Source organism: Ananas comosus, linkage group 1 (assembly GCF_001540865.1).
Source record: "Ananas comosus cultivar F153 linkage group 1, ASM154086v1, whole genome shotgun sequence".
NCBI classification, from domain to species: Eukaryota; Viridiplantae; Streptophyta; class Magnoliopsida; order Poales; family Bromeliaceae; genus Ananas; species Ananas comosus.
Window position 1 is genome coordinate 13,283,328 of NC_033621.1, and position 12,461 is coordinate 13,295,788.

Genomic DNA, 12,461 nt, shown 5'->3' on the forward strand with positions numbered 1-12,461 from the left:
AATTTTTTTTCGTTAAATTAATAACAAAGTTAAAACGAAAAGATACTAAAGTGAATATTCGATAAATCTATGTGAGATATCTGAAGTATTTTCTATATAATTTAATGAAATGTTAACGAAGGAGCTGACGAAAAGAGAAAAAATAAAAACATAGTGTACTAAATTGACACATTTTAAACCACATGGTACTAAAGTGAGAAAGTACGAAACTACGGGAATGATATTTGAAGTTTATCCAAATTTTAAAATAAAAGTTATAATAAATTAAAATATTAGAATCAAAGTGTGACATATAGCTCATAATTTGAGAATCAAATGCATAATTTAGCTTATGATTAATGTAAGAAGCTACACAAGTGATCTAACTCACCAACTCGAAGGTAAGAACAGGTAAAGATCAGTGTGTTGGATTGTCGTGTCAAACTCTCTTTGATATAGTCGCATACTTAATTACATGTATATGCGTACAGAGGGAGACACACATATACAAGAGTTTGGTAAACGTTTTTGTCTTATTATTATTACTCACTGTATTCTCGTCGACTTGGTCTCCTTCGTGGTTATTTTATTTGATTTTATTTTATTATTTTTTAGTAAAAATAAATTTTTTTTTGAGAATTAAAGTTTTCGTAAATATCTAATTTTGTCGAATAATAACTCAATTTAAGATATTAGTAATTTAAGTACGCAGATAAAAAGTGCTAAAAAGTGATTTAATCCTTGCAGTACACAATGTTGGCGGGGACGTATGGTCCCACGCCACGAGACTATCTTATCTACCGTCCATCGTCTAAACACTGCAAATCTTAAAATAGCATGAGCGACGGAGACTACGATCTGACGCCGCGGGGAAGAGGTCCTCCCCACCCCCACCAAATACTTTTCGGCTGCGGTTTCACGCTATATAAGACTTGTTTGTTCAAATTCACCAAACATATAATTTCGTCTCCGAGAGCGAAACTAAAGAGAGAGAAAGTAAAGAGAGAAAGGAGAGCGGGATTGGAAATGGATTCGGATCCCCTCCTCGGTGGATCGGAGCCGTTGATCGGCGTCGTCGACTACCGCGGCCGCCCCGTCCGCCACTCCTCCTCCGGCCGCTGGACCGCCGCGCTATTCGTCATGGGTACGACCCCCTCCTCTTTCTCTCTCACTAAAATTCTTCGTCCGTCGGATGACGTAATTGTAATTCGACGGTCTCTGTATCATCGGATTCCGATCATGTGCATTAGCGCTCGAGTTTGCGGTGCGGTTCGCGTTCTACGGCGTGTCGTCGAACCTGATCACGTACCTGACGGGGCCGCTGGGGCAGTCGACCGCCACCGCCGCCGCCGCCGTGAACGCCTGGTCGGGCACCGCGTCCATGCTGCCGCTGCTCGGGGCCTTCCTCGCTGACTCCTTCCTCGGCCGCTACCGCATCATCGTCCTCGCCGCCGGCCTCTACGCCACGGTCCGTAATAGCTCTTTCTAAAAATTAAAATCTAATTCGATAAATATGCTATATAAAATTTTTTATCTAAGCAAACTAAATAAATATTAAAAATTAATATTTAATGGTATAAAGTATATGTAAATTATAATTTTAATAACTCCATGTTAACATTTTTGCTGTACGTTACATGAAGAGTGCGCTCATACGCCTTTTTTTTTTTTTTTTTTTTTTTTGCTCCTTCCCCTTCGCAATGACCGTAAAGATTACCCAAAAAGCTACCCAATAACTGCCCAAAACTATCAGGTACAATTTTTTGATTAAAATGTACGGATTTTTTCATTCACATTACTTTATTTAAAATGCTCACAATAATCATAGCGTTCATAGTAAAAATCACAACCTTACAAATTCTAGGGGTCAAAGTAAAAGTTTTTTTTTTCATAAAAAGTTTGTGTTTTATATATGGAACTTTTGTTATAATTTATTTTATAAATTTTTTTTAAGATATATAAATAAATATAAGGCTAGAGTTAATGTAGTCTTATAAGTATAAACTCTTTTGTATTCATAAGCTTTCGGCCTTTGGATTAAGGATTGTGCAGTTAGGATGATAATAATTTTCGATTAGGATAATAATAGCTCTCGTTTATGGTGATAGTGGTCCCTAGGGTTGAGTGGAGTGGGTGGTTGGTTGTATAGTATGATCTAATGGATAGAAATAATCAAAGGAATAGATCTAACGGTCGAAAATTTATAAGTACAAAAAAATCTATACTTTTTTTATCCTTTTAGATTTAATTTCTGGTTTCATCCTTGTATTAGTTAATTAAAATAAAGGTTTTATTATATTTGTCTATAATTTTATTAAATTATTTAACGGTAATATGTACTTTCAGCGAACGAAATTAAAACATTTACGAACTATTAACTAATTAAATTTGTTGAATTTAACAAAAAATTTTAACTTAATTGACCATAATAGCTTAAAAAAAATAAAAAGTTAAAAAAAATAAATTGTGAATTAAAAAAATTGAAGAATATATTTTAAAATGACCTATGGTTCAGGAAATCTCCTTTCATTTTTATAATAAATAATAAAGCACTGACCATTTTGTTTTTATTTTTATTTTCTAAAATATTTGTGGACCATATAGAGGCTAATTAAGAATAGAGTATTCCTTCTTGCGCATTAAATTTTTTTAAAAATTTTATTATTGAGTCAGTATTATATATACGCGTAACAAGTAGTATAAGAACTATTTTAAATTGGAGAATTAATAGATAAAAAGATGTCGATTTTTAGACGATAAATAAGTTACTAAATTTGTAAATCCAAAATTGACTCATGAATAATATTTTAGAAGATTTTTTTTTTTTTAGAGATATAAATAGCACGCTATCCGCTTCGTTTATTTCATTTAGAAATAAACTTAGCTGGAAATGTGAATCAACTAGGATTCGAACTTGGGTCTCGGGTACTAATCATCAAGTCCTTTGTCACTTGCTTTAGAGAAGGTCGGTATTTTAGAACATATGTTTCAAAACTATGCATAAATTCATGCTACATCTCTCTCTCTCTCTCTCTCTCTCTATATATATATATATATAATCTATAAGAAGTGCACAATTAAGCTGAGTTTTGTTGACAATATTAAAGATTATAAGGTATAAAGGTCAAACTATAGAAATAATACAATTTCATCTTACTTATTGGGAGAGGAAATTGGTATCTTGTAAGATAATCCAATTTCATAATGGGATGTTGAGATCTCACTGTATTTGGTTGTACAATGTTCTATATATATATATATAAAACTAATCAAACCCCATAACCCTACAGCATTGGAAACCAAGGTTGGAACAGCATAGAGATTAATTGTACATCTCTATCCAATTTGTCCTTTAAAATGTGCAAAACCTTTTTCTTGTTTTTTTTTTTTTTTAAATTTTGTCCTTTTACTGAAGCACAATTATGACATGATGTTGAACCCATAGTTAGTAAATTCGCGTATAATACGTGAATTATTCGCGAATTTTTGATTAGCCGAATTAAACGGCATGAAACGTATTTTTTCCAAAAGTGCGAAAAAAAACGCGTTTTTTTCTCCAAAAAAAATTATCCGCGAATTATTCGCGATTCGCGAATAATTCGTCCAAAAAATCGGCTCGCGAGTTGGCGACGACGAGCATCGTCGTCCTCCTCCGCCGCCACCCTGGCTGGCGCCGGGAGCAAGAGGGCGCGGCTACGATTTCCACCTCCCCCGACGCCATCCGTTTTCGCCCAAAAAAAAGGCCCGCGAGTCGGCGACGCTCGTCGTCGTCCTCCTCCGCCGTTGCCCTGGCCGGCGCCGGGAGAAAGAGGGTCGCGGCTACAGTTCCTATAGTCCCATCTCGCCCGACGCCGTCTGCTACGTTGCGTGCTGTCCGCNTTTTTAATTGATAAACGTATAATACCCGTATAAATCACGTATCCGAATAATAACCGAATCCGTTTTTTAGCCGTATTTTTCAACGAATTTAATAATTAGAAGACGAATTTTATCCGAATTATACCCGTACCGAATTTTTGCCGAATCCGAATTAACTAACTATGGTTGAACCCAAAGAAAAAGGTGTAGGAATCTATGCCCTGTTAAGGTAGTTTAATAATATGATGGGTGGTAGATGAGGGAAAGGGAAATGGATGTGAATTTGGACCTCTCAACCTTGTTGATCAAGTTGGATTATCAACAACTTTTTCTATGCAATTAATTACTTGCACTCCACAGTTTGTGTGTGTGTGTGTGTGTGTGTGTGTGTGTGTGTGTGTATTCAAGTCCTTTTCTGGTAGGTGAAGTTAATTTCTTCAAATAAAAATGGTAAACTTCAAATACCCTCCTTGTGGTTTTACATTTTCTCACTTTAGTATCTTATGGTTTAAAGTGTATTACGTTAGCCCATGTGGTTTCGCACTTTCTCACTTTAGTACTATATAGTTTAAAGTGTATCAAGTTAGTATCATGTGGTTTCATTTTTCTTTTTTTATTATCTATTTCACTAATTTTTTTCGTTAAATCAGTGAGAAATTTAAAATTAAAAAGTGCTAAAGTGAATGTTCGATAAATCTAGATAGGGTATCTGAAGTTTTTTGTATATAATTTAACGAAATATTAATGAAGGAAAAAAAAAATCAGTGACAAAGTTAAAAATAAAGGGTACTAAAGTAAATATTCAATAAACCTAAATAGGGTATCTGAATTTTTTGTATATAATTTAACGAAATATTAACAGAGGAGTTGACGAAAAGAGAAAAATGAAACCACATGGTACTAAATTGATGCAACTTAAACCACAGGGTACTAAAGTGAGAAAGTGCGAAACCACAAGTTATTAAATTGATACACTTTAAACCATAAAGTACTAAAGTGAAAAAGTACGAAACTATAAGAGTGGTATTTGAAGTTTTCCCAAAAAAAAAAAAAAAAGAAAAAAAAAGTGGGGCACATTTTTCCTACTAATCAGTGAGTTAGTTTCAACATTAGTACTTGTGCACTTCTTCTTCTTTTTCTTTTTATTTTATTTTTTGATTTTCATCACTTCTAAATTTTCTAAACCTTTGGTCATTAATCTTTCTCACCTATTTGAAAAGATAGTGGTATTAACAGCACCTAAATTACTTATGGCATACATATGCATTGAATATTGCCACCATTCACTCAATTAAACTGATAAGATTTATTGCACAAGAGTTTTGCATAGTAAGTATAAATCAGTTATCATATCACCCTATTTGGATATTGAACATGCAATTATGCTACTTAATCTTAATAAATTTGTCTTAATCCTCACATTAACTTTAAGTTGTTTTAGTGTCCTATAGCTTTCATTGGGGCACATTAGCACAAAGATTTATTACCTAACAGGTAATTTTACTTCACATCAACTAGTCCACCAGCAAATTAAGAGAAGAACTAGGAATTTAAAGGCATTTTTCATCAACATTTCAACAAGCCATCATGTTTCAAGAAACTTAGAAATTACCTACAAATGGCACTACTAATATTTTCGTTTTGTGCACTCAAAATTTGATCATTTTCGCAGGGCTACGGCATGTTGACTCTCTCATCCACACTCCCATTTCTCCGCCCTCCGAAATGTATGGACTCCGCGAATTCTTCGACATGCCAACCTTCGCTTTTTCAAGTGGCCTTCTTCTATGTATCTCTCTATCTCATAGCCTTTGCTCAAGGCGGCGACAAGCCTTGTGGCCTAGCATTTGGAGCCGACCAGTTCGACCAAAATGACCCAAAGGAGAGCGTCTCGCGGAGCTCCTTCTTTAACTGGTGGTACTTTGTCATGTCCATGGGCATGACCGTTGCGGTTGCCGTACTAAGTTATGTTCAGGATAACATCGGTTGGGGCGTCGGCTTTGGAATCCCTGGTGTTATTATGTCCTTCGCTCTTATCATCTTCTTGCTCGGGACGAAGATGTATAGATTTTATGTAGTGGACAAGGAAAGCCCCTTTGCCCGAATAGGCAAGACGTTCGTGTCGTTGGCGAGGAATTGGAAAGCGAGCCTTCTTCAACCGAGAGAAGATATAGAAAGACAACAAGACAAGTATGTTCATTCTACGCTTCTTAACTTGAGATTACTAGAATTGCACCACTAAGTCACCAAACATATAGCAAAATTTCACCTAGATCATCAAATTTGAATCCTCGTGATGATTGTGCGTAACAATTAGGTCAAGCCATCAAGTGACGACGTTAAAATTTTCTTATGAAGAGATGATGTGACAGCTGAATTACCTGTAACATTATCTCTCTATTAGGAAAATCTAATGGCACTTGACAATTTGAGTGGATTGTACATCGACCTATGTGAAATTTTAGGATAAGTTTTACATGGAGTGTCGAACTTTGCTAACCAATATAATTTTGCAGATTTTTGACTAGGGAAGATGAATGTGAACAAAGTCGCATAGAAGAAGCCAAGAGAGTCCTCCGATTGTTCCCGATATGGGCGACAAGCTTAGTATATGCCGTCGCCTTCGCTCAATTGGCCACCTTCTTCACTAAGCAAGGAAGGACTTTAGATAGAAGCATCACTTCAAGCATACAAGTTCCACCCGCGGCTCTACAAAGCTTCGGAAGTCTAACTATCATGGCCTTCGTCCCCATATACGATCGAATCCTCGTGCCCTTAGCTCAGAAGTTTTCGAAGCTACATTCGGGCATCACCATGCTTCAAAGAGTCGGCATTGGAATGACCATATCCTTTATCTCAATGATAGTAGCAGCTCTAGTGGAAATGAAGAGGCTTAAGACGGCTCAAGATTTCGGCTTGATCGACGAGCCAAAAGCCACTATTCCAATGAGCTTTTGGTGGTTGGTTCCTCAATACATGCTCATTGGGCTCGCCGATGTGTTTATTGTTGTAGGATTGCAGGAGTTCTTCTACGATCAGGTCCCCGACGGTTTAAGAAGCCTCGGGCTCGCTCTCTACACGAGTATAATGGGGATCGGTAGTTTTATTAGTAGTGCTCTCATTTCCATGATCGATGAAATGACAAGCAAGAACGGTGATAGTTGGTTCTCGAATAACTTAAACCGAGCGCATCTCGATTACTTCTATTTGCTTCTCGCAGGTCTCGGTGTTTTAGAATTATGCTTATTCTTGTACTTTACGCGCAATTATAACTATAAGAAGAAGATTGATTTCTGATAGCATGAGTACTAAGGAGAAATATAATCTTAAGTACATATTTCCACAACATTGTAAAAGTTCTTTGATGATTGTAGGATGCTTTAAATTCTTGTATAATTTCAAATTCAAAGTAAGATATTCAATTTATTTTATCTCCTCTTCTTTATATTTTTATTTTTATGTTTAAATCCTTGATGCATGTATCATAAGTAGTCTTTTTTTGTAATAAATTCACAAATAGTGCTAGGAAAGAGAAAATTAATTATGCTAGAAGCTTAGTGAGACTAGAACTCAGGACCTCTTACTCTATATCATGTTAAAATTATATAAACTAATTGTTGCTCACAAAAAAACTTAAACCGTTAGAAAATAATGTTTTTTATATTTTATATTCAACACAAATGGATTATACTAGAGGAAACATGTGAAGAGACCAAAAGAGAGAGTCTCTGTTTTTCTTTTTTTTTTTCTTTTTGGGTAAACTTCAAATATCACCCTTGTGGTTTCACACTTTCTCATTTTAGTACCCTATGGTTTAAAGTGTATCAAGTTAGTGTTCTATGATTTTATTTTTATCTTTTCGTCAGCTTCTCCGTTAATATTTCGTTAAATTATATACAAAAAACTTCAGATACCTCACCTAAGTTTATCGAATATTTACTTTGGTACTTTTTACTTTTAACTTTGTCACTGATTTAACGAAAAAAATTAATAGAATCGATAATAAAAAAATAAAAATGAAAACACAGATACTAAATTGATACACTTTAAATCAAAAGATATTAAAGTGAAAAAGTGTTAAACTACTAGGGTGGTATTTGAAGTTTTTCCTTTTTTTTTTTGTTGTCTCTATTAAAGTAGCATGGCGCTTCAAAAGGCATAACAACAGGTTCCTTATTTGCTCTGCCTGCTTTTAGCTACACTTATCAGTAATAGAGTGTTTGACATTAGAAGATTCGAATCTTCTGCTGTAATGGGTGAAGTCCGAAAACGAAAACAATAATTTGGAGCATTTGATTCTACAGCAAATAAAGACTATCGAAGCAATCGAGGGATTTTGATCCTGCAGGCTCGAATTGCATTAAGGTCCTATTTGGATACCTTTAAAAATATAGTATAGTTAAACTACGCTACATCAGTAGAAAATTTATCCTATAAAAAGTTTGAGAGAGAAAAAAAATAATAACGTAATTTTTAAAGCATAATTATACTACTTTAGAAAATAGGGTAAAACTATAATCCACTATGCTCCAATGCGTTTCGTCGAACAGCTTTTTTCACACTATAGGACACTTTCGGGCAAGTGAAAAAAGGAGAGCAAAAAAAAGGAATAAATGGATGGTAATTAAGTGAAACAGCTGCAAATTGTTTAAATAAGTATATTTTCACCTACATTGGTTATATATATATATATAGTAATTAAAAGGCCAATTTGCATAAAAAATTCACTTATTTTGGGCGTTTGCAAAATCGGGCCACCTTTTTCGTTTTTGCAAATTCGGTCCGCTTTCTCTTTCCTCTTTCTCTCTTCTTTTCGTTCTCTCGTTNCATAACTTCAATTTTTTTAAAAAAATATATTTCCGAGAAAAATCCATTTAACAACATAGTTCTAATGCCCTATTATTGCTTTAACTAGGGATATTAGCACAAATATTTATTACTTAACAGATAATTTTTCTTTATACATCAACTAGTCCACAAGCAAAGAGAAGAGCTGGGAATTTAAAGACATTTTTTATCAACATTTCAACAAGCCATTAAGTTTCAATTAACTTAGAAATTACCTTTCAAATGGCACAATTAATATTTTCTTTTTTTTTCTTTTTTTTTTTGAGAGAGATAGGTAGCACGCTACCCGCTTCGTTTATTTTATTTATAAATAAACTTAGCTGGAAATGTGAATCAACTAGGATTCGAAATTGGGTCTCGGGTACCAACCACCAAGTCCTTTATCACTTGCCCTAGGGACGGTCGGTAATATTTTCTTTTTGTGCACTCAAAATTTGATCATTTTTGCAGGGCTACGGCATGTTAGCTATCTCATCCACACTCCCATTTCTCCGCCCTCCGAAATGCATGGACTCCGCAAATTCTTCGACATGCCAACCTTCGCCTTTTCAAGTGGCCTTCTTCTACGTATCTCTCTATCTCGTAGCCTTTGCTCAAGGCGGCAACAAGTCTTGCGGACTAGCATTCGGAGCCGACCAATTCGACCAGAATGAGCCAAAGGAGTGCGCCTCGCGAGGCTCCTTCTTTAACTGGTGGTACTTTGTCACGTCCACGGGCATGACCTTTGCGTATATCATACTAAGTTACGTTCAGGATAACGTTGGTTGGGGCCTTGGCTTTGGAATCCCCGCTATTATTATGTCCTTCGCTCTTGTTGTCTTCTTGCTCGGGACGAAGACGTATAGAATTTATGTAGTGGAACAAGAGAGCCCCTTTGCCCGAATAGGCAAGGCGTTCGTGTCGTTGGCGAGGAGTTGGAAAGCAAGCCTTCTTCGACCGAGAGAAGACAAAGAAAGACAACAAGACGAGTATGTTCATTCTACACTTCTTACCTTGAGATGACTTAAAATGCACCATTAGTTGCCAAACATGTAGCAAAATTTTACCTAGATCATCAAATTTGGAGTTGAGCTCGAATACTCCTAGAAGCATATGTGATTCACTTGTTTCTAATTTTTTGGCTCTTAGATTCATGCTACTATGACAGCTAATAGTAAACCCAAGACATTCAAGGAATATAAAGTTTGTAAGCAAGTGAATAGTAAATATTGCTTCTAAAAGCATTCCAGCACAATTCTCAAATTTGATTCCTCGTGATCGCTGTGTGCCACAATTAGGTCGAGCTATCAAGTGACGGCGTTAAATTTCCTTATGAAGAGATGATGCAAAAGCTGAATCACCTACAACATTATCTCTCTATAAGAAAAATCTGATGGCACTTGACGACTCTGAGTGGACTGTATAGCGACCTATGAGAAATTTTACGGTGAGTTTAATAAGGATTGTTGAAACTTACCATTTATTTTCAACAAACTTTGCTAACCGATATAATTATGAAGATATTCGACAACAGGAGATGAATGTGAACAAAGTCACATGGAAGAAGCCAAGCGAGTGCTCCGATTGTTCCCGATATGGGCGACAAGCTTAGTATACGCCGTCACTTTTGCTCAATTGGCCACCTTCTTCACTAAGCAAGGAAGGACTTTAGATAGAAGCATCACTTCAAGCATACAAGTTCCACCCGCGGCTCTACAAAGCTTCAGAAGTCTCACTATCATGGCCTTCGTCCCCGTATACGATCGATTCCTCGTGCCCTTAGCTCGGAAATTCTCGAAGCTGCATTCGGGCATCACCACGCTTAAAAGAGCCGGCATCGGAATGGCCATATCCTTTATCTCAATGGTAGTAGCAGCTCTTGTGGAAATGAAGAGGCTTCAGATGGCTCGAGATTTCGGCTTGATCGATGAGCCAAATGACACTATTCCGATGAGCTTTTGGTGGTTGGTTCCTCAATACATGCTCATTGGGCTCGCCGATGTGTTTATAGTAGTAGGATTGCAAGAGTTCTTCTACGATCAGGTCCCCGACGGTTTAAGAAGCCTCGGCATTGCTCTCTACATGAGCATACTAGGGATCGGTAGTTTTATCAGTAGTGTTCTCATTTTCGTGATCGATGAAATGACAAGCAAGAATGGTGATAGTTGGTTCTCGAATAACTTAAACCGAGCGCATCTCGATTNTGGTGATAGTTGGTTCTCGAATAACTTAAACCGAGCGCATCTCGATTACTTCTATTTGCTTCTCGCGGGTCTCGGTGTTTTAGAATTATGCTTATTCTTGTACTTTACGCGCAATTATGACTATAAGAAGAAGATTGTTTTCTGATAGCATGAGTACTTAGGAGAAATATAATCTTAAGTACATATTTCCACAACATTGTAAAAGTTCTTCGATGATTATCGGATGCTTTAAATTCTTGTATAATTTCAAATTCAAAGTAAGGTATTCAATTCATTTTATCTCCTCTTGTTCATATTTTTATTTTTATGTTTTAAATCCTTGATGCATGTATCATAAGTAGTCTTTTTTTGTAATAAATTCACACATTCACAAATAGTGCTAGAGAAGAGAAAATTAATTATGCTAATATCATGTTAAATTATATAAACTAATTGTTGCTCCCAAAAAATTTAAGGCGTAGATGGATTATACTAGAGGAAACATGTGAAGAGACCAAAAGAGAGAATCTCTGTTTTTCTTCTTTTTTTTCTTCTTGGGTAAACTTCAAATACCGCCTCTTTGGTTTCACACTTTTTCACTTTAGTACCCTGTAGTTTAAAGTGTATAAAGTTAGTGTTCTATAGCTTCATTTTTATCTTTTCGTCAGCTTCTCCGTTAACATTTCGTTAAATTATATACAAAAAACTTCAGATACTTTACCTAGGTTTATCGAATATTCACTCTGGTATCATTTCTTTTAACTTTGTCACTAATTTAACGAAAAAAATTAGTATAATCGATAATAAAATGATAAAAATAAAACCACATGATACTAAATTGATACATTTTAAACCAAAAGGTCTTAAAGTGAAAAAGTGTGAAACCACAGAGGTGGTATTTGAAGTTTTTCCTTTCTTTTTTTTGTCTCTATTAAAGTAGCATGGTGCTTCAAAAGGCATAACAATAGATTCCTTATTTGCTCTGTTTCTGTTTTTAGCTACAGTTATCAGTAATAGAGTGTTTGACATCAGAAGATTCGAAGCTTCTGCTGTAATGGGTGAAGTCGGAAAACGAAAACAACAATTTGGAGCTTCTGATTCTGCAGCAAACAAAGACTATCGAAGCAATCGAGGGATTTTGATCCTGCAGGTTCGAATTGCAGTAATTGGAAGATGCAAAAGCTGTGAAAGCTCTTTGGAACTTTTCTGCTCCAATGCATTTCCTCAAACAGCATTTCACACTACAGGACACTTTTGGGCGAAAAAAGAAGAACAAAAAAGAAGGAATAAATGGATGGTAATTAAGTGAAATAGCTACAAATTGCTTAAAATAAGTATATTTTGGCCTACATTGGTTATATAGTAATTAAAAACACTACTTTTATGTTATAAAAATTTATTTTTTTTTGAAAAAAAATAGCGTGTTATCGCTTTATTCATTTAGAAAATGAATTTAACTACAAGATGAGACAGTCTAAATCTCGTAGGAAATACAAAAAAATCAATCTATAGTATTACGAAAAAAAAAGTGAATCCATAAGTCTTTGAGAGATCTTATCTCTGCCAGTAAGCATTCACGAGCATTCTTTTGTTTCTTTCCGGCTAAAGAACCCA

The 12,461-nt window shown here is 35.5% G+C and overlaps 3 protein-coding genes across 3 annotated transcripts; all 3 read left to right on the forward strand.

Moving 5' to 3' along the window:
- On the forward strand, window positions 907-7,263 carry LOC109712537 (protein NRT1/ PTR FAMILY 5.10-like). Its single transcript, XM_020236146.1, has 4 exons — window positions 907-1,123; window positions 1,230-1,447; window positions 5,510-6,027; window positions 6,354-7,263. Exons 1-4 carry the CDS (start codon window positions 1,006-1,008, stop codon window positions 7,132-7,134), a joined length of 1,635 nt encoding a protein of 544 aa, XP_020091735.1. The 5' UTR covers window positions 907-1,005; the 3' UTR covers window positions 7,135-7,263.
- On the forward strand, window positions 9,142-10,106 carry LOC109712567 (protein NRT1/ PTR FAMILY 5.10-like). The gene is made up of 2 exons (XM_020236199.1): window positions 9,142-9,653; window positions 9,963-10,106. Exons 1-2 carry the CDS (start codon window positions 9,145-9,147, stop codon window positions 10,006-10,008), a joined length of 555 nt encoding a protein of 184 aa, XP_020091788.1. The 5' UTR covers window positions 9,142-9,144; the 3' UTR covers window positions 10,009-10,106.
- LOC109715116 (protein NRT1/ PTR FAMILY 5.10-like) lies at window positions 10,222-11,013 on the forward strand. Its single transcript, XM_020239979.1, has one exon. It carries the CDS (start codon window positions 10,222-10,224, stop codon window positions 11,011-11,013), a length of 792 nt encoding a protein of 263 aa, XP_020095568.1.

What these genes read in the sequence shown, in the direction of transcription:
- LOC109712537 (XM_020236146.1), top strand. Translation starts at nt 1,006, where the DNA reads ATGGATTCGGATCCCCTCCTCGGTGGATCGGAGCCGTTGATCGGCGTC. An exon ending in CCGCCGGCCTCTACGCCACG is followed by an intron (nt 1,448 to 5,509) that starts GTCCGTAATAGC and finishes TCATTTTCGCAG; the next exon opens with GGCTACGGCATGTTGACTCT. An exon ending in ATAGAAAGACAACAAGACAA is followed by an intron (nt 6,028 to 6,353) that starts GTATGTTCATTC and finishes ATAATTTTGCAG; the next exon opens with ATTTTTGACTAGGGAAGATG.
- LOC109712567 (XM_020236199.1), top strand. Translation starts at nt 9,145, where the DNA reads ATGTTAGCTATCTCATCCACACTCCCATTTCTCCGCCCTCCGAAATGC. An exon ending in AAAGAAAGACAACAAGACGA is followed by an intron (nt 9,654 to 9,962) that starts GTATGTTCATTC and finishes TGCCACAATTAG; the next exon opens with GTCGAGCTATCAAGTGACGG.